General features: G+C 40.8%; 1 protein-coding gene across 2 annotated transcripts; it reads left to right on the top strand.

The window, feature by feature from the left end:
* Nucleotides 1-8899: 8899 nt before the first annotated feature.
* On the top strand, nucleotides 8900-20882 carry GJA1 (gap junction protein alpha 1). Of its 2 annotated transcripts, XM_008263297.4 has the most exons (2): nucleotides 8900-9145; nucleotides 17965-20882. In XM_008263297.4, the coding sequence occupies exon 2, from the start codon at nucleotides 17981-17983 to the stop codon at nucleotides 19127-19129; it is 1149 nt and encodes a 382-aa protein (XP_008261519.1). In that variant the 5' UTR covers nucleotides 8900-9145; nucleotides 17965-17980; the 3' UTR covers nucleotides 19130-20882. The 2 variants fall into 2 exon arrangements, with proteins under 2 accessions (XP_008261519.1, NP_001185877.1); NM_001198948.1 differs by lacking the exon at nucleotides 8900-9145 and having other exon boundaries at nucleotides 17981-19610.
* Nucleotides 20883-21481: the final 599 nt, after the last annotated feature.

Raw genomic sequence — 21481 nt, 5'->3', positions numbered from 1 at the left:
TATTAATCGCAAAAATTAAGTTAGAAATAAGCTCCCCTTGGTTAAGTTAGCAGTGTTCAACATCTGTAAAATGTATAATTTAAAGACCTTTGCATCAAGAGAGTTTAGGAAACCAGAGCCTTTGGCAGCAAAATGGTCCTCTGTCCAGCCAGTAGCCTGGAAGACATCAGGTTTAGGAGGAGGTCTATCATGATATAATGTCATTTCTTCTTTAAAAAACTTTCCATGCAAGATGGTAGTTTCATCATCTAAAAATAACACAAAGTTAAGCTTCCATAGAAAATATAAAAGAATTTGTATGAAATGTTTAGTACCTATCTGCTAATAAATTCTTATTAAATAAGTGTTTTGATAGCTAATTTTGTGCATCAACTTGACAGGCCACGGGGTGTTCAGATTAAACCATATTTCTGGATGGGCCTGAGCAGATGAGCATTTGAATCAGCCAACTCAGGAGACTGCCCACCCCGGTGTGCACTGAGGTTGGGGGGGGGGGGGTGCTGATTGCTGCCTGCCTGCTGAACTGGGAGATCTCATTTTGTCCTCTCTGGGACTTGGGCTGCAATTTACATCATTAGTAATTGTATCACTGACTTTACTGGGTCTCTAGGTTAGAGAAGCTGGTTACAGGACTTCCCAGCTTTCATAATTGCACCAGGCAATTATTCATCATATATGCTACTGTTTCTCTTTCTGTGAAAAACCTTGACTAATACAGCACCCAAATCAAAATCTGGTCTAAGATTTAGTTTAGGGGCTGGCACTGCAGTGGCGGCTTCACATATGGGGGCCCATTTGTGTCCCAGCTGCTTCTCTTCCGATCTAGCTCTCTGCTAATGGCCTGGGAAGGCAGCAGAGAATGGCCCAAGCACTTGGGCCCCTGCACCCATGTGGGACACCTGAAGAAAGCTCCTGGCTCCTGGTTCCTGGCTTCAGATTAGCTCATCTCTGGCCTTGGCAACCCCTTGGGGAGTGAACCAGCAGATGGAAGACCTCTCTCTGTGTCTCTCCTTCTCTCTGTCATAACTCTGCCTCTCAAATAAATAAATAAATCTTTAGGGAAAGAAAAAGAATTCCCTTTTTTTACTTTATTGGAAACTGAAAATAATGCCACAGGAAAGTAGCCTTCATACAGCACAGTATTTTTCGATGGCCACTAATATATGCCGAAAAGAACAAAAAAAGATGCACAATTAAATTGACTTAAGTCATTTCAAAGACTCCTCAACTTATTTTTGTTATTCCCATTAAATTTTATATCCCCAATTTAAAAAATTTTTTTTTTAATTTTTTGGAAGGCAGAGTGACAGAGAGCTCTTCTTCCATGCACTGGTTCATTCCCAAATGTCCTGGGTCAGGCTGAAGCCAGAAGCCTGGAACTCCATCCAGGTCTCCACAGAAGTAGCAGGGGTCAAGCACTTGGGTCATCTTCAGCCTTCCCAGGAACATTAGCAGGAAGTTGTTCTGGAAACTAACTGGCCAGGACTCAGATTGGGACTCCTATATGTGATTCCAACATCGTAAGTCCTGCTTTACCTGCTATGCCACAATAGTGGCCCTGTATCCCCAATCTTTTGAAGCTCTCCTATAAGTTACAATACCTTTTTGTTAACACTTTTTTTCTCCAAAACTATACTTGCATTTACTTTTTTTTTTAAAGATTTGATTTATTTATTTGAGAGTTAGAGTTATAGCAGTAAGAGGGAGTGACAGAGACAAAGGTCTTCCAACCGCTGGTTCACTCTCCAAGTGGCCACAATGGCCAGAGCTGAGCCAGGAGCTTCTTCTGGGTCTCCCACATGGGTGCAGGAGCCCAAGTGCTTGGGCCATCTTCCACTGTTTTCTCAGGCCATAGCAGAGAGCTGTATTGGAAGAGGAGCATCTAGGACTAGAACTGGCACCCATATGGGATGCCAGCACCACAGGCAGAGGATTAACCTACTGCCCCTCAGCACTGGCCCCTGCATTTACTTTTAAACCTTCTTAAAGATTCCAAATGCAGAACTCTAATAGTGAAAAAAATCCACCTTCCATGGGAGACCAATGCAGAAGATGGCTTCTGTCTGACAAAGCTTCAGATGTCCTCAAACTATACCTCACAAATAATGAAGTCCTGCCTTCACTGAAGGTTGGTCATGGGGCTGGCACTGTGGTACAGTGGGTTAATGTCCTGGCCTGAGCCCCCTGCATCCCATATGGGCACCAGTTCAAGACCCGGCTGCTCCACTTCCAATCCAGCTCTCTGCTATGGCCTGGGTAAGCAGTAGAAGATAGCCTAAGTCCTTGGGCCCCTGCACCCACGTGGGAGACCCAGAAGAAGCTCCTGGCTCCTGGCTTTGGATCAGTGCAGCTCCGACTGTTGTAGCCAATTGGGGAGTGAACCATAGGATGGAAGACCTCTCTCTCTCTGCCTGTCCTCTCTCTATGTAACTCTTTCAAATAAATAAATAAATAAATATTTTTTTTAAAAGAAAGGTTAATCATGACCATAAGCAATCTAATGTAAGAGACCACATGAGGGGCTGGTGCTGCGGTGCAGTGAGTTAAAGCCCTGGTCTGCAGCGCAAGCATCCCATATGGGTGCCGGTTCGAGTCCTGGCTCCTCCACTCCAGATCCAGCTCTTTGCTAAAGCCTGGGGAAGCAGCTGAAGACAGCCCAAGTTCTTGGTCCCCTACACCCATGTGGGAGACCCAGAGGAATCTCCCATCTCCTGGCTTCGGATCTGCTCAGCTCCGGCTGTTGTGGCCATCTGGGGAGTGAATCAGAGAATGGAAGACCTCTCTCCTTCCCACCCTCCTCTCTCTCTCTCTGCCTCTCTGTAACTGTCTTTCAAATAAATAAATAAATCTTTATTAAAATTAAAAAAGAGATCACATGAATGTCTAAGAAATTAAAGTCTCCAAAACCTTCCAAACTTGCTGTAATGATTTTGCAACTTCCTTTTACATCCAGCAGGAAATTGTCACTCATTTTTCAGTGTCTAGTAATAATTAGCAAACAGAAGTCTCTCTTAAAGGTCTATTAAGGTTTCAAAATTTTGTCATTCATAGTCAAGTGGCCTTGAGACAAGGAGGCAGAGGAAGTAACTGAGTCATTTAGAGATAACAGTTCCTATTAGCTCAAGACCTAAAAGCTATGGGTTTGGTTGCCCTTGCTCTGAAGGTCAACAGACCCCCTGCCTGGATCAGGCTCATAACAGTTCAGGGTGCCAAGTCTGACCTACAGCTCATTATACACACATTGAAATACATTAGCATCCTAAGTGACACATCTATCAGCTACCATGACAGGAAACATGAGACTGTACAGAGAGGAAAAAGGAGTGATAACTAGATTCTGGGCAATCTCCACCTACTTCCCAGAAAAATCATGCACATTCCTCTCCCTTATTAGAATGTACCACCCCATTATTAGAAGATACCTCCATTTTCATCAAAGGACTAAGAATTAAGCACTGCTCAGAGAAAGGGCCACTCCCTCTGGATAGGTCCCACTCTGGGGAGCACGCCTTTGCATTCTCAACAAAACACTTTGACAGAGCAGGGACATAAGCTGCTCTTCCTCCCTGCTTGTTTTTTGATACTCTCTGCCTTGCTCTTTCTGAATGCCTTCTTGAAGCAAAGTCAAGGACCTGGGTACCAGGCAACACTCACTGTCCAGCACCAAGCTGACATGTTTTTCATATATTTAAGACTTAGTATGTAAGTTGCATGATTTCTTAGAGATAAGGGTAGTGTTTCATGATGTGCTAAGTGACAACTCTGTTGGATTTCGTGGTATCCGTAAAGGATGGGTACCAAGCTGTCCATAGGTACCTCTTCCTGTACACTGAAGCAGACTTAGACATACAACAGAGAGGCATTTTAACGACTTTGGTAAGTGGTGCTATAACCAAGCATGTAAATATTTCATTTGGGAATTTTTATCTCAGCTGACTTTTGAAGCAATGCTAAGTCCTTTGCTAAGTCTTTTTTTTTTTAATTTTGGCATATGTTCAGCAATTATGTAAATAATGTTGATCATATGCTTGTCATTTTAACAAATATATTTCTTCACATTCTTGATTTGATGTTCATTAAAATTCTGCACAAGAAGAATTATCTCCACTTACAAAATGTTGTATATATTTTCCAAATATCTGTGGCATCTAGTGCAATGCCAACATAAAATGATGATGTGGGCATGCTGAGAAGCTAACTACTCTGCTAAATGATTTTAAAATTAAATAATGTTAATTTTATGGGCTCTAAAATAAACATATTAAAACATTTTCTAATTCATTAGATAATCCTCAGCAGGTTTTTCTTAGTGCAAACAACCAAAATTTATTTAGACTGTACATATCCGTGATATCTTTCTTTATATAAAACTAATAGGTGTGCAAAACAAAGTTTCAGATTCCAATCCCCTAGCTTAGCTTCTGGTCAGTTTTTTAAGTGGGCATATTATTAATCTTAAAAATAGCATCCCCCTGTGGAAACATAAAGAAAAAGCATGTTCCTTGAAAAAAATTTAAAATTACTCTCTTTTTTCTTACTAGATATCTTTATTTTGGTTTGCTTTTTCAAAATTCCCTTAAAGAAAATTCAAAGCCTAAAACGGAATGCAGTTCAACCCTGATACTATTTTTGCCTTCACTGCATAACTAAAAAAATATTCACTAGCATCTAACATTCTCCCTGAGACATAATAAATATTTACTAAATGAATGAATATAAACATTCACAAATGATCATAAAAATTAAACAAGCTTCATTTAAAAATGTGAAATTAAACAAGAAATTGTGAAGGTTTCTGTTACTTCTTCCATTGTCCATTCTCACTCTGCACAGAAGGTGGCGCCAAAGACATATTCATCCACAAGCTAAGCCTCCTTCCTGTTCAACAAAGAAAGTAAGGCGAAGCAAAGCAAAACAAAACAAAACGAAGTCTTCCCTTCACAAATGCTTTTTTTGTGTCTAGCGTCCAGTAAGATTCACCTGGAAATAACTATTGGCTACAAAGGAATTGAAATTTTACCCAGGTGTAGTGAAGCTTTGATTCTTAAGTTTTTTTTTTTTTTTCAGGGGGATAGAATGCTGGGAAACAAGTTTCAGTTAAGTAAAAACTCTGGAGTTATAAAACAAATTGTCACACTTCAGAAATTATCTGTTGAACCTGGCTTCTAGCTCAAGCTGGCAATAGGGAAAACCTTCACTGTTCTAATGGAAATAGAGTTGAAATAGAGTCACTGTTGAAATCCCATTATCATGCAGGTTTTACCAATTTGGGTAGAGCTTTCTAAACTCGAATACTATTGAGCTCCAAATTAACTTTTACTTCTTCCTGTTGTCCCATAAACAGTAGTATAAATGGAAATTGGTGCTGAGAAAGGATTATTTTGATGCTAATAAAGGCAAATCTAAAAGATAATGCTGTTTTCTCTGAGACCCTCCTACTCTTAGTCTTTTTATTCTTAAACAGCTGCCTTTGAGTTCTCCCGGAGATGATGCAAACTTTTCACTTCTTTGTTTCTCACTCTGATTTCACTATGATAAACCCATCTTCTCTGAGACATTAGCTTCAAGTTTTCATATTCTTCATCTTAAAACTTCCTTTTCTTTGTGGCCTCATTCACTCGTATTTTAGAGGAGTAATTCCTATAAAGCTATTGTAGCCATTTTAAATACCCTTCCCTTTCCAGTTACCTTTCTCTGTTTTTCATTCTTTTTCTTTGCCTGCATTAAATGAGGAAATCCACCCAGCCTCTATGCTGTCTTTTTTGCGTACTGCCTACATCCCATATCTCCTCTGTACCTGTGGCTTCAGGTATCACTTCAATGAGACTAATCACGAATCTTGTAACAGCTTTAACCTGAATTCCACAACCCATGTTTTACATTGTCAGTCAGATCTCTACCTAGATGTAGCAGTTCTTCATACCAAAACATTCCAGACTGAAATGACTCTATCTCTTTCAGCAGACCAGCTCCTCCCCAACTTCCTTTTCTATGGCAGTAATATTTTCCTAATCAAAACTCCAAAGTCAGTTTCCAGAGACTCCTCTCTCCTGTCCTCCATTCAATCTGTTATCACCTTATGACACTTTCATTCCTGTCCTACTGCGAGGGCCTTAGTTCCTGTTCTTACAGCTCAGTCCTCTTCTATCGTAATACTCTGGCCTCTAATCTAAAGTCACCAATTATTTTTTAATTTTTATGCTACTTGCCAGAATTTGTGTGACAGCACTTAAAGCTCTTTTAAGAATTATTCTATTTTTCCTTGAAATTCCAGAGATTGGTATTTTGAACTCAAGGCAAAAACCAAAAGCTGCAGATGGTTCTGATATTAGCTGATGCTTCTTATAATTTTGAAAAATAATTGGCCCACAATGTGCACTTCTCAAAGTGCAGTGACATGGATAAAATCGATTGTGAGGCCTGGCCCATGGTGGGTCTGAAGAAGCCCTGCAGAGGGCAGGAACTGTGACTGCCCCTCACTCCTCAAAGAGCCGCCTAGTAAATAAGCCTGATTCCATTCCTTCCACATGGATAAGCTTTGGCATTCGGAGAAGGTCCGGTTCTGGAGAGTCAATGTTTATATTAATGAAATATCACTGGCATCTCAGAGAATGTGAAAAAAATATATTTTTGAACATCTGTCCCTTTATTTGCAAAACATTCCAATGAAGACCACCTTCCAAAGTCAGGTAATTGGATTAAAAAACTGAATTATTGGTTAAAATATAACCTGCCAACACTGACAGAGCGTGATGTATAACAGAAATTGCTATTGTTCACTTAGAGAACATTGTAGGTGTCCATGAGGGAAAACTGAGTGTAACAGCAGGGAGATCATTCGTGCTGACTGGGCTCCCCTTGCACATTCTTCCTCATAGGAACATGTTTTAGTGCTATTCTTCCGGTGGAATAGCAGATATCATAGAATGTTTTATTTTCATCAGTGTCTTTTGATAAAATCATCTTGAGATCTTTTCTCAATCAACATGGGAGAATTACTTCAGAAAAAGAAGACATAGTACTTCCATATGTTAGGAGAAGTAATTATTTAATCTGTAGCTCATGCTATAGAATAATCCCTGTGGCTCTGAAAAGGGCTTATGAGGTGTCCACAAATATTTTAGTTTCTATAGCAAAATTTTTCATTTTTTATTTCTTATAGGTCATCTAGGTAAGAGGTTGTTAAAAATTATAGCTGAATATTTAGATATCAATGTCGCTCTATAGGCCTAGCAAATATTAGAAATAAACACAATTGTTTTTGCTTTAAAGTACTCAGTCATAACTTTTCTTTCACGTAAATAATCCTGAATTAGCATCATAGGTATGCTTTTACTAAAATGGATTTTGGTAGTAATTGTTCTTGATAAATAGCCTTACAAAAATGAAGCAAATTGTCATGCAAATCAAATGTAGCTTAGATTTTTTTTAAAAGGAAGAAAAATAGGTTCTTATAATGAAAAAAACCATATTTTCATGAGTGCGTTCTGAATTGCATGAAATGATTTTCAGTTAAAACAAGTGACTTAGTTGAAGGGGAGGGCCATATACATACAAAAGCAAAGCAATATCTGTAGGCTGCTGAGCCAGAAGGCTTTTAAGTCAGATTACAATTTCTGCCTCTATAACATAACTAACAAACCTGATACCTCCAAACAAAGATGTTTTATTAGTCATCTCAGTGAAAGTATATTTAGGGAAAGGTATTTACCAGAAAATATCTGCCATCCTGCCTTTTTTCCGGTATTTGCATTACTGAGACAAGAGTTAGGAAAATTAAAGCTGGGTGAGTTTGCTTTGTTTCCAGAGAGTAATGGCCAAGGTAGTTCCCTGCCCAACCTTAGGAGCATCACTGAAGCCTATTTGTGGGAAATTGCCCTACCATGGCCCTCTGCCACGGCATCTGGGGAGCCCTCAAAGGAGCTACGTGCTCTAAGAATGGGGCCACATGACTCAGGCCGTCATAAACCCTGAGGCAGAGTCCCGAGGAGAGTGAGCCAGTGGAAGTGGTGGCAAAGCAACTACCGGTTGCACACCCAGCCCTAGGGTCATCAAGCAGAAACTCTCCAGGGGGCTTTGGAAGGGGAGGGGTGATAGTAAGGAGAGTTGTGGTGTGGGGATCCACTAATGCTAACTCAGTATATTAGGTAAATGTAGTTTGTATCTGAGTGTTTTAAAATCTGACTTTCACTACAGGTTTAGATTTTAGTGTGCTGGCATAAAAAGACCAAGTATAAATTTCAGTTTTGTAGAAATCAGATTTCAAGATTTCGCAGTCAAAACATTATATAGGTGATATAGTACATGTGAGCATATATGAGTATATTCTTTTTGCTAAACTGAAAGGAAGGCAAAGATTCAGAGCAGTCAAAGGATTGGAAGATGGATTGGGGGTGAACAGACCACCCACCACATATGTTCCTTTTTGAAATGTCTTTCTCATCTCCCCACATTTCCTCTGTTAATTGTCTACACTGAAATTAAGAGGAATTAGATCATCCGCTAGGTCACTCACACCCACCTCAAACTTCACACACCTTGGTCAACATGAAACAAGTTGGCACTGGTTACATTCTTCTCCACCATTATTTACTGCAAATATATGCATACTTTAATTTTAAGAACTCTTGTGATATTTAAAAATATACCATTTCACAAGATCCCAGATCCTTTGGTGAAGCAAGCACTGAAACCAGCATTTTTATCTGCAAGGAGTGACTCCAAGTAGTGGCATTCAGGTGTCCAATGTTGCTTTGGTTTTTCTCGTCAGCAAAGGCGAGCTACAACTTATCTTGACCTCGCCACTCTTCTCTGCTTCTTCCCCCCACACACTTGCACCAGCCCCCTCGCCACCTCCCCCTCGCCTTTCCTTCTTCCCTCCCCTTTATTCTAGCCCCTCCTCCTAGTTGAGTCAGTGGCTTGAAACTTTTAAAAGCTCTGTGCTCCAAGTTAGAAAAAAGCTTTTACGAGGTATCAGCACTTTTCTTTCATTAGGGGGAAGGCGTGAGGAAAGTACCAAACAGCAGCAGACTTTTAAACTTTAAATAGACAGGTCGGAGTGCCCGAACTTGCCTGTTCATTTTACTTCGTCCTCCAAGGAGTTCAATCACTTGGCGTGCCTACTTCACTTCTTTTAGGCGAACAAGTAAGTTGAGAAAAAAAAAAAAACTTTTTATCTATTAGTTTCTTTTTCTACAAGTAGAACTTTTTCTAAAGTTTTGAAATGCACTAACTGTAGTTGTGTGTATAATATTTTAAATGAGATGAGAACTTGAAAGTGTTTCTATGATTTTAAACTTAAAATTGAATATACCGGAGTAATATTTTGACTGTTAGAAAAAGTTTCTATTAATAATTCAACAGGTAAAAGTTTCAAACCTTTTGGATTAGAATGAAGAACTTTTAGTTTTCTGGCTATCTGGTACTTTTTAGTCTAATTTTATTTCCTTTTTTTGTAATCAGCAATAGTGTAGGTGCTCTGTAGTCAGTTGGGGGGGGGGTCTGGGGCTTGGTTTGGGGATTTGATTGAGTAGATCACAGACAGACATCAAAGTGCAGAATTGCTTAGCTTGCTTCTTGTAGTATTCAGCTCTGGACGCTGTTTCCTATGGATCTCTTTACTGATGTCCTATAGCCTTACAAAGCAAACGTGTTTTGTAAGATCTGCTTTGTTAAGACTCTGGTGATTGGACTTCCACGTGGTTCCTTCCTAGAATTCTGCCCCATTAAATAACAAGGTTTAAAATTCGGAGTACTCAGAGGCAGATTTAAAAATCAACTGTAAGTAGTTTGTGTTAGCAACCACTGTGCAAGGATGTGGGGACCCTCAGGAGAGCCAACTTTTGCTCGACCACGCTGGCAGCTGGGGAAATGAAGACCTTGAATAGGTGCAGGAGAGCGGACGTTCAGGAAAGAGGCTGCCAGAGTGCCCTCGCCACGTCCTCGCTGAAAACTGGGGGACGGGAAAGAATGGGGAGAAAGAGGGAGCTGCACTCTCTCCACCCCCTTGGCCTGGCGGATTCTCTGAGAACTCTGGAGCAAATGTTTGGGTCGTAGCCGCCAGGTTGTTAGCCACCAGGCAGAGACCACGCTCATGGTGTTTAGGAGGGTTCAATTTTTTAAAAGGCTTTTATTGGTAACACATTCGGTTTATCTGAGAGACGCAGCCATGCCTTTTGGTGCCCCAGTGAGCATTTCTCTGCTCCGTCCGAGAATCCAAAGACGAAAGCAGTTCGTTTAGATTCCTGGCTGTGACCCCGCAGTGCAAGTCTTTGCTTCGGAAGACTCCGAAAAGCAAATAAAAATGAAAGTTTTGCCGAGGCCGGGGGGGGGGGGGGGGGGGGGGGTGGCCGGCGCAGCGCCGGGAGAGACGCCTCTGCCATCTTCGCAGCCGCGCGGCCCCTCCAGGCCCCTCGGCTGCCTGCGGGGTTTCGGCTGTTTGCGTGCAGCCCTCCGCCGCCGCGCCGAGCGCGGGTTCCTGCTCTGCCGCCAAAGGAGTCGGGGCTGGGGGGCTGGGAGGGCTGGGCTGCGCGCCAAAAGGCCGAGGAGCGAGCGATTGATTTAACTCAAGCTGTGGATGTGATCCCCAGCCTTCTCGCCCTCGCCGGCACTGTGCCCCCCCCCCCCCCATTTTCTCTTAAAGCTGGGCGAGGAAACCTGAGTACTTTGGGAGTTCACGTAATTGCACTTGTAATTCCCCTGGAAGTCGCCAAAACGTCCCCAGAGTGGGGCGGGCGGGGGATGGGGGAGGGGAAGGGGGTCCGAAAGACCCTTCCTGAAGCGAGGCGGGAACGCGTGACGTTCCTCAGGCAAGTCGGTTCGGGTTTCGAAATGCTAACCTAAGAGTTCTTAGCCCACCCCGGCCTTTCAATGACGCACGTTTGCGGAGCATCTCTGATAAGGCGTATCCAGGAGCCCTCCGTGACCCGCCTCATTCATCCCCACCCTAGGGGCAGCTGCTTTTCCTCCCTAGCTGCCGGCGGCAGGGGGTGGCTTATTTGGCGGTGGGCTTGATTTCCTCTGCTTCTGAACTAAGGAAATAATGGCACACTTGAACTCCATCAGAAGTGTCCCGACAAAGCCTCATTTTTGCTTGCTTACAAGGAGAGCGCAAAATAAATTCTGTAGTAATGTGAAGAACATCTCCCCCATGTGACTCCCAGAAGGGAAATAAAATAAGTCTATGAAATAAAAGCAATACCTTTGGGGAAAGACCATTTGTTCTCGGTAGGCCTAATTGAGAATTGTGCCAGCCCTGGGAAGGAAGTTCTGCTTGGCCGATGAGTGGGTGCCTTGTGCTTCCCAAAGCCCCAGAGTGGAGGTCACCTGTCCGTTCCGGGAAAGGCAGTGGTGCAGGGCTTTGCTTCTACCCTCTTCGCTGTTGAAATACGCCCCACCTTTTTCTAATACCTTTTGAGGTTTGTCATTCTAGCTGCCCCACCTTCTCGGGTTCTCACCCTTGGCAGTTGTGATTCCTCCAGTGCGGACCCTTCACGGGAAACAGGTTTCATAGAGACTGAGGCAAGCATCTTAAAAGTGTTTTTTGGATTTTGAGAATGGCTTTGTTACTTAGATGTTTCTAATTCACGCATAGAGAATAGTGGAGACCTCGTGATCCAGAGCATTCTGTCCCTTCTTTTGTAATATCCAGAGGTGTAGCTTTGGTGTGAACCCTGCCGCCTTTACATACCCAGAGGGAAGGGAATGATAGGAAAGTCACCAGTGATTAATACCTTCTACTCCACCTTTCCTGTTGTTCTGATTTCCCTACAAGATTCTCGGTTGTCTGAATAGATATGTCAAACCTTATCTGCCAGTGCCAGTTCAGCTCTAGAGAGAAAAAGTTGAATATCTAGTGTTTGTCATGAATGCCCATACTCAGTAGGTAGTTAAAGCTAAGAAGACAAATCCCCAGACCTTTTCCTCCATGGGCGATCCAAATTCTTGGCATAACTGCCTAAATTCTCCACCTTGCTTTAACTATCTGAATTCAGCTGTGTGTGTACAGACTTTTGCCAAAATTCAAACCATGGTTTCTTTTCTTAGTATTGTTGGCTTTTATAAAATCTCATAAATTTGACATCCTAATTTTGCTAGCTTAGAAAAAAAGTATGTTTGTTAGTGTTCTTCACTGCCATTTTATTGAAGAAAAGTTACCAAATTTAAAAAGTAAATGAGCTATCTCAAGACTTTTCAAGAGTAATTGCTGTGTATTACTGAGCTCTCACTGAACTTGACAAGCATGGGCTACCTCTTGCCATCATTATTGAAGAAAATAGACTGTTCTTAATACAGTTGGGCCCTAAGGATGTGTGCACATGATTGCAAAATAACAGGGCTGGGGAATATAAAAATAGCCAACTTGGAGGTGGAAGTGAGGACAGACGGAGAAAGAAGAAACACCAAGACTGGGTAGAAATGTAAAGTTACATAGATCACAGTTGAACATGGCTTTGAGCCTGTGGCTTCTGGCTTAGGGTTTTCCTCTGGCATCCCCAAACTGGCCTTGGCATTTGTGCAGGTGAGAAGTGAAGTGACAGCTGTTGTGTGTGTTGGGAAGGGTGGTGGTTGCCACTCTTGCGTGTCATGGATTGGCATCATCCTTTTTCTGGATAGGGTCCCTTATTCCTCAACTCCTAACTCATCTTTTTGTTGTGAAGAGGCTGGTGCAGGTTGAGGGCTTCATGGGGAGTGGGGAAGACCAGGGAAGGAAAAAATTGCTGGTATTTGTGATCCTCATCCTGCAATCTCTTCCCACCCCACCACCCCAGTTAAAAAAAAAAAAAAAAGGTGTTAAGGGGCTCGATGGCAAATATTAGACACCTGTGGAAATGGCTGGGGTTCTTATGCATAACAACAGAATCTGAGCAAAGAACCGTGAGGCATAATTTAGAACAGATGTTTGCCACATGGAGCACTTTGGCTATAAGATATTGTTAGGCTAAAGGCTAACTGTCCAGGATAAAGATGCAAAGGTCGGGTATTGTCTGAACTGGGAATATGTTCCATGGCACCTGGTTAGAATCACTTCACTGCCCACATACACACAGGCTATATGGAGATATTAATTGAGCTTAGGTTAGTATCATCTGCTGTTCATCCCCATCAGCGTCCTAACCTCCCTCTATGTGTCATTCTTGAAATAAGCCCAATTTTAAACAAGCTGTTTCTTACAGTACTGGTTTCAACTACAACAAAATCATGTGGCAAAGTCGAAGTATCCCAGAACTGGAGGGTAACAGCACCGGTTTCCATGTTATTGTCACTGTTTAACTTAGCCTGGAACATCAGAATAGTGAACTGATGCACTTCTGCAGGAATCCCATCATTAGCATCTCCAGAGTTTTAAGAAGCTCTTTTTACAAAGCCTTTTATCTTAATTCAGCAGCCTTCTTGTCTGTTCTAAATGATTTGAAGCAGGTTGCAACAATTTTTTCACTTGATTGTTTCACAGTATAATAGGATACGTTGATGATACTTTCTTACTGTAATGATATTTCTTAATGTTCTTGAAATTTAGGAAGTTTGAGAAATAAAACTAAGGGAATCCTAAGGAGACAGTTTTTTTTTTTTTTTTTTTTAAGCAAGACCTGGTTCTTTTTTCTTTGAATTGTACAGGCTAAGCACTGAGGCTATAAACAGTAGACAAAACTCACATAGCTCACATTCTAGTCAAGAAAGGTAAAATAGTAATAAGTACATCTCAGGAAGACAAATAAGTAAATCTATACTATGTCAAGTAGAGCTAAGGGCCTTTTTTTTTTTTAAGTAAACAAAAACAGGGAATAGGAAATGACACGACTAGAGAAAAGATGCTGCTGTTTCATACTCGATGGTTGTGGAAGTTGGCTAATAAAGTGGTGAGATCCGAAACAAGTGAGGAAATGAGCCCCGTGGATGGAAGAGAGCTGATCAAAGTGTGTGTTGGTTTTAAAGCAGAATGAACAGGCTAGTGACATGAAACCTGAAGAGAGGTGGTGATGGCTGAGCTCAGACCTGCAGTGAGGTCATTATTCTGGATGCATATTGAGGCTAGTACCCACAGTCCTTTGTTGATGAATTGAATGTAGGTTGTGTTACTTACGTGCATGTGGGTTTTACCAAAAAGAACATTAGGCTCTTGTAAGTATAGTGGAGTAGTCACAACTGAGCTCAGACATTTCTTGCAAGGGGCAGGGTTCTTTTTTTTTTCCCCCTCCACCTGCTCCCCCGGGCCGCAGCAAGGGTTCTTACAAATGAAAGTGAGAGGAAAACATTAGGAAGACTTGCAATAGCATTTTGGGCATAAAATGTTTTGGTATATGGGAAATACGGAATTTCTCTTTGCCCAGAAAAAAGAATCCATTGAGTGCCTTAATCAGAAACTTCCATAGGCATTTCCTTATGTATTTTTAGGCTTCTTGATTTTGTTCAGAATCACCTGTTGCACTTGTTTTGAAAAACAACCAAAAACTCATTTCCCAGATCTTCCACTTAGAAATTGTCTTCCAGACTGGTGAGGGCCAGGAATGTAGTTTTAACAAGTGCTGCCAATTGATTGTGATGTAGTTCAGGAACACAGTAAAAAAAAAAAAAAAAGTCAGTCTCTCAGACAGGTTGCATTTGATGCCTGAAGCTTTGAGAACCCAGTCCAGGGAGCAATGGAAAATGTGATCTAATGTGGTACAGAGAAGGCACAAGGAGAGCAGTCCAGCTCCCGTCCAGAATCTGCTCTTGGAGCTGGTGTTTGGTACAGCAGTTAAGAGGCTGCTCGGGACACCCACATCTCCTATCAGAGTACCTGCTTCCGGTCCCAGCTCTGCTTCCAATTAATACTTCCTGCCAGTGTGCACCTGGGAGGCAGCAGATAAAGGCTCATGTACTTAGATTCTCTTGTCACCCATATGAGAGACCCACCTAGATGGAGTTCCTGGCTTCTGGCTTTGGCCTGGCCCAGCCCTGGCTGTTATAGGGATCTGGAGAACAAACCAGCAGGTGGGAAATCTGTCTCTGTCTTTCAAATAAAATGAAGGAAACAAATTTAAACAAAGAATCTGCTCCTTACAAGACTTTACACAAGTCCTTAACTTAGACCGTGGTCTACATATAAAACTCCAATTGGAAACAAGTTAGGCATGAATTATATGTGATGCTCAGCTGCCTTGGTTTTCTTGTGTATCCAGTATGGAATATAACTGTTTTCTGGTGAATGAGACTGCACTATATATAGTCTGTATATGAGTCCATGCCAAGGTTTCTGTAAATATACTATGCCCTTTTCTTGTAAAAGGGCTTTATTTTTTCTACAAAAACTTGTAAAAATATTAAGTATTAAAGTGGGCTGGGAGATAGAACGAGTTGCTAGAATTTTTGTTCATGGCACTGATTAAGGTTGCTTTTTGCTGCCTTTTGGGATTCACAAGTTGAGCCATCATGTTGAATACTGTTTGATGGTCTCTGTGATGGTGGTAATGACAGGTGTCTACATGTTAGGATTATAAGGGGTTCAATTAGATAATTTATATCTTATTCAGATGAAAGAGTATATAACTCATTAATGCAAATTGTAACTCTGGGTGCTTTCAAAAAAAGACAGCTTTGCAATTAAATTGCTGGTGTATTAAAGAAGAACCATGACCCAGAGAGTACCCTGGTGACCCAACTCACACACTATGGCTTTGTGGAGTGTTTTTGTGAAATCTTAGAATTTTTTGAAAGGTAAATTTCATTTCTCAGAATGCAAAGAATTTAGTACTGAATTGTCACAAGCGTCTATACAACCATACTTCACTGCCCAGTTGTATTTCTAAACATAGAACATGATGAGATGTATGCAAACAGCTTATCGTTTTATACTTGTTTTTGTTATTTTTCTCCCAACAATTGGAATATCTGAGCAAAAGCAGATGACACTGGCAAAATATTGTAATTCTTTACAAACAGAATTAGGGCCAATTTACACATCATCACATAGAAACTGTCTATTGATATAGCTCCAAAAATTCTGCTGTGTTTGTTTGACCCTCTTCATTTCCAGTCTTGTGTTTTCTGCTAAATTGTAGAGCTGTTTTTTTTTTTTTTCATTTACATTCTCTTATAATCAAATTCCATCAAGGCTGAATTACTCCTCGCTTCAGCCCTTCTCTTGGCTATTTAACTCTCTTTGTCAGCCTTGCCAGCCTTTGTTCAATTTAACTGCTCTTTTCCTACTTCAGTTTCCCTTTCTAACTTGTCAGTTCGGAATCTAAAATGGCCCTTCCTGAAAGTAGAAGGGAAGCTCTTTTTAATTGACATGTAATTGTAGGAGGCTCTCTTGGATGACCACTGGGAGGGCATTATTTCTGGGGCCTACTCATCTACCTCCACTCTTATTATAGCATTCTTTGGCACCAGTACTAGGTCAACCATCTCTTCTTTGTTCCATTCAGGGAATCCCAGGTCAGGTTTCTATTTAATTTTTTTTCATGGCCTCTCTATCCAGGAGATGCAGTCGTTATATAGAAATGTAATGTTGCACGGGAAAAGAGTCCCCCTTCCTCCTGGCTCCATTTAGTTATACCCACCTCTAGCCCCCTGATTCTAGCTTCCAGTTAATGCAGATCTTGGGGCAGCAATACTGATGGCTCAAGGAGAACATGGGAGACCTGGGTTGAATTCCTGGCTTCAGGGCCCCCTGGCATGTTTCAATTCTATTTTTGAAGTTCCTTCATATATCAGAAGGCTACCTAATCTCACTTTTATTTATACTTTTAAAAATCTGTTGCTAAAGTCCTGAAAAGTCTTCGCTTGTTTCAAATTACTAAAATTTTGACTGTTTCATCATTCCTAAACCCTCCAATTACTACTGTTTGCTGAAAATTTAGTCTGTATTGTCTATGCCTATCACCATCATGTTACTCAGTTCTTCCTGACTTCCAGCCTTTGCTAAGATTGCATACATCAAAGTATGAAACATGTCTGGGTTTATCACAGCTTTATTATGTTAAAAATCAGTGTGATGTATTAGAAAGCCTTAGCAATGGGCTTTGCAAATCTCTGCCAATACCTGAATAGTTTCTATATCCTTAGAACCCAGTTTTTTTCTTCAGGGAAATGAATGGCAATTAGTAGCATAAATTGAACTAGATAACTTTTGAGATCTCTGTCAGTTCTACAGACAGAAGTCTTTTTCTCATTCCCAATAATAAGGAAGCCCTAGGCTTAAGATATCTAGCAATTGAAACAGAAATCAAGATGAATGCATAAACTGGAAGCCCAAATCCCTGTATGAGATTTATTTATTTTTTATTTTTTCAAAAGGCAGAGAGGGAAATCTTCCATCTGCCAGTTCACTCTCCATGTACCTGCAGATTTCTCAGGCTATAGGTAGTATTGAGACAAAGTGAATTTTTTTTTTTTGAAACATGATGCTCATTTAGTCCTTGTAGAAAGTGGCTTATGAATAACTAATATGGAATAGGCACAAATATTTCAAAGTAACATTAGTATTCTGTTTCATATACAAGTATCAAAGTTTGGGAAGTGAGATTGTGTGTGTGTGTGTGTGTGTGCGTGCGCGCACATGAGTATTCTTATACCTGGGTGTTCTTGCATACCTCTGCTTTGAATAACACATCAGCATTTTGCCTAGGCATGCATCCAGTCATGGACCTACCAGGCAAGAGCTGTCCTCATTTATCAAACAAATAAAATAAGCAGAGGCACTTAGCACAGACGACTTCTCAAGTCACATGGCAAGGCAGTGGTTGAGCAAGCAATACATCTTCACAGATTAAGATTACAGATTCACTTTGCCACATTTGCTGCTTCTGAGGCTTAATTTGTCTTATTATAAAAGAATATGCTAGCTCTTCATGGGGAGAAAAATGAGACAGGAAGCGAGTGCTAGAAAGATGAAACTGATATTTCGACTATCATCTGAAAAAGACTATATCTTAAACTAATAATTTGTAATCAGTGATCATTTGTCTTTTTGTTTCTTTGCAGGTGGTGCCCAGGCAACATGGGTGACTGGAGTGCCTTAGGCAAGCTCCTGGACAAAGTCCAAGCCTACTCCACTGCTGGGGGAAAGGTGTGGCTGTCAGTCCTATTCATTTTCCGAATCTTGCTCCTGGGGACAGCAGTTGAGTCAGCTTGGGGTGATGAGCAGTCTGCCTTTCGTTGTAACACTCAGCAACCTGGTTGTGAAAATGTCTGCTACGACAAGTCCTTCCCAATCTCCCACGTGCGCTTTTGGGTCTTGCAGATCATATTTGTGTCTGTACCCACACTCTTGTACTTGGCTCATGTGTTCTATGTGATGAGAAAGGAAGAGAAACTGAACAAGAAAGAGGAGGAACTCAAAGTTGCCCAAACTGATGGTGTCAACGTGGAGATGCACCTGAAGCAGATTGAGATAAAGAAGTTCAAGTATGGTATTGAAGAACATGGGAAGGTGAAAATGCGAGGGGGCTTGCTGCGAACCTACATCATCAGTATCCTCTTCAAGTCTGTCTTCGAGGTGGCCTTCTTGCTGATCCAATGGTACATCTATGGATTCAGCCTGAGTGCCGTTTACACCTGCAAAAGAGACCCCTGCCCACATCAGGTGGACTGCTTCCTCTCTCGCCCCACTGAGAAAACCATCTTCATTATCTTCATGCTGGTGGTGTCGTTGGTGTCTCTTGCCTTGAATATCATCGAACTCTTCTATGTCTTCTTCAAGGGCGTTAAGGATCGTGTGAAGGGAAAGAGTGATCCTTACCATGCCACCACTGGCCCGCTGAGCCCCTCCAAAGACTGTGGATCTCCAAAATATGCTTATTTCAATGGCTGCTCTTCACCAACTGCTCCCCTCTCACCCATGTCTCCTCCCGGGTACAAGCTGGTCACTGGCGACAGAAACAATTCTTCTTGCCGCAATTACAACAAGCAAGCAAGTGAGCAAAACTGGGCTAATTACAGTGCAGAACAAAACCGAATGGGGCAGGCAGGAAGTACCATCTCCAACTCCCATGCACAGCCTTTTGATTTCCCGGATGATAACCAGAATTCTAAAAAACTAGCTGCTGGACATGAACTACAGCCACTAGCCATTGTGGACCAGCGACCTTCGAGCAGAGCCAGCAGTCGTGCCAGCAGCAGACCTCGGCCTGATGACCTAGAGATCTAGCTGCAGGCTTGAGCATCAAGATTCCACACAATTGTGGAGGAGAAAAAAGGTGCTGTAGAAAGTGCACCTTAGGTGTTAATTTTGTTCCAGTGGAGGTGGTACTCAACAGCCTTCGTTTTGAGGCTTAGGCAACAAACACAAAGACAGTAGAATTCTTAGGTTCATGGGGGGTGTCTGTGATAGGAGGGTGGAAAGGGAGGGAATCGGGGTGGGGTACATGGCGGTATTTAATCTAGTGGATTCAAAGAACTTAAAATTCTAAGTAAGAGTTGCATTAGGTGATAATAGTAAGGGCTTTTTCTCCCCCACACACCCCTTAGAATGGTTCTGTGTATGTGAAAGAGTGGGTGATAACTGTGGCTAAAGATTTTGCTTTGTTTTACCAAGAAACTGAAATAACTTTAGCAAGGATTAAATTCTTCCTGAACATCTGACTTCCTTTGGACAAGGAAAAGACAGGATTCTCTTTAAGTCCCTGCTAAGACATTCCATTTTAAAAGTTTGCACTTTGAAGGTAAGCTTTCTAGGCCTGACCCTCCAGGTGTCAACAGACTTTTGCTACTATATTTTTTTATTCTTGGTATCAATCAAAAATTCAGACAAGGCCCACAGAAAGATTTTCCATGCATTTGCAATGCATTTGCATCTCAGCCAGTTCTGTGCATTAAATTTTACATCCACTTTCATCATATCATTACCATCACTTATTTTCATCATTCCTCAACTACTATTCACATTCATTTAATGGTTTCTGTAAACATTTTTAAACCAGTTGGGAAGTCACTAAAAATTTTTTTTAGTTAGTCAGGGAAGTAAGCCATGCTCAATATTTAACAGTCACTTGTACGTGTGTGTGTGTGTGTAAGAGTGTGTTTTATTTGTCATGTATTGGTACAAGCAGATTCAGTATAAACTCACAAACACAGATTTGAAAATAATGCACACACAGTGTTCAAATTTGAACTTTTCTCATGGATTTTGTGGTGTGGGCCAACATGGTGTTTACATTATATAATTCCTGCTGTGCAAGTAAAGCACATTTTTTCCCCCTAAAGTGTTTCCCCCCTGTGTATCCTATTATGGATACTGATTTTGTTAATTATGATTCTTATTCTTTTTTTTCTCTATTTTTAGAATATAGCAGTGATGCTATTACTGAAATGAATGATTTCCTTTTTCTGAAATGTAATCATTGATGCTTGAATGATAGAATTTTAGTACTGTAAACAGGCTTTAGTCATTAATGTGAGAGACTTAGAAGAAATGCTTAGAGTGAACTATTAAGTGTGCCTAAATGAATTTTGCAGTAACTGGTATTTTTGGTTTTGTCCTACTTAATACACATTAGTTCAGAACTTGTAGCCTACTATATGAGTTTGACAGCCTATGGGAATGACCAGCAACTTTAATGTTTGCACTAAGATTTTATTCAGAATGCAAAGGAGGTTGAAAGAAGTTTCAGTAGTACACATGTAACTAATTTATTTGAACTGTATGTTAAAGATATCTACCAGTTTCTACAAATGTCTTTAAAAGTCATCATAGATGATTGGTGAAAATGTTGAATCATACTTTTGTTGCACACCAGCTACATAAACAGTTTTGTACAATGAAAAATACTAATTTGTTTGACATTCCATGTTAAACTACTGTCATGTTCAGCTTCATTGCATGTAATGCAGTCCTGGTCCATCATCAGATCATGTATTCTGGAGAGTGTTCTTTATTCAATAAAGTTTTAATTTAGTATAAATATAGCTTCGATAAGCTGTGTTTTTTTAAAGCATGCTTTGTTGCATCTATTTGAAATTATCAAAGACATTTCCTTTGATTATGAAGAACTGGACAAAAATTCACATTTTCCTGGGATCTTAAAAAGGGCAATATTTATCATTTGCTATGTTCAGTGCATCATCTTAATATTTATTCAATTAATAAGATAAAATATACAAAAGTGTTAAGTCTGGAATACAACTTTAATGAGATGAGAGTTTAAAATAGGGCAGTATTGAGCAATGAGTGGATTATACATGAAAGAAGTAAGTATGAAAATGTTAGGATACTGAAATTTTAGGATCAACTGAGCCTCCTGGAAATAAAAGTATAAATAACAATAGAGTCAGTTTGAGTATAGTTATACTGAGTGATAAAGGAGGAGCTAAACCTTAGTTATTTTATTACAAGACATGAAGATACAAAAACCAAGATTTTAAAAGCTTAACACCCAAAGAAAAATCAACCAGTCAAAGGGTGTAGAACAATTCTGGTCAGCTGACATACTTAACTTGAAACTAATTTTATGAAATATTTTTGGTGTGTCTGTCTTGTAACTGCACCCATTACAGAGGTCAG

The sequence above is a fragment of the Oryctolagus cuniculus genome, chromosome 5 (genome assembly GCF_964237555.1).
Source record: "Oryctolagus cuniculus chromosome 5, mOryCun1.1, whole genome shotgun sequence".
Lineage (NCBI taxonomy): Eukaryota > Metazoa > Chordata > Mammalia > Lagomorpha > Leporidae > Oryctolagus > Oryctolagus cuniculus.
The sequence above is the reverse complement of the archived record's forward strand: the minus strand, read 5'-3'. Positions and strand labels throughout refer to the sequence as shown.

Coding starts and splice junctions, on each gene's coding strand:
- GJA1 (XM_008263297.4), top strand. CDS start 17,981: ATGGGTGACTGGAGTGCCTTAGGCAAGCTCCTGGACAAAGTCCAAGCC.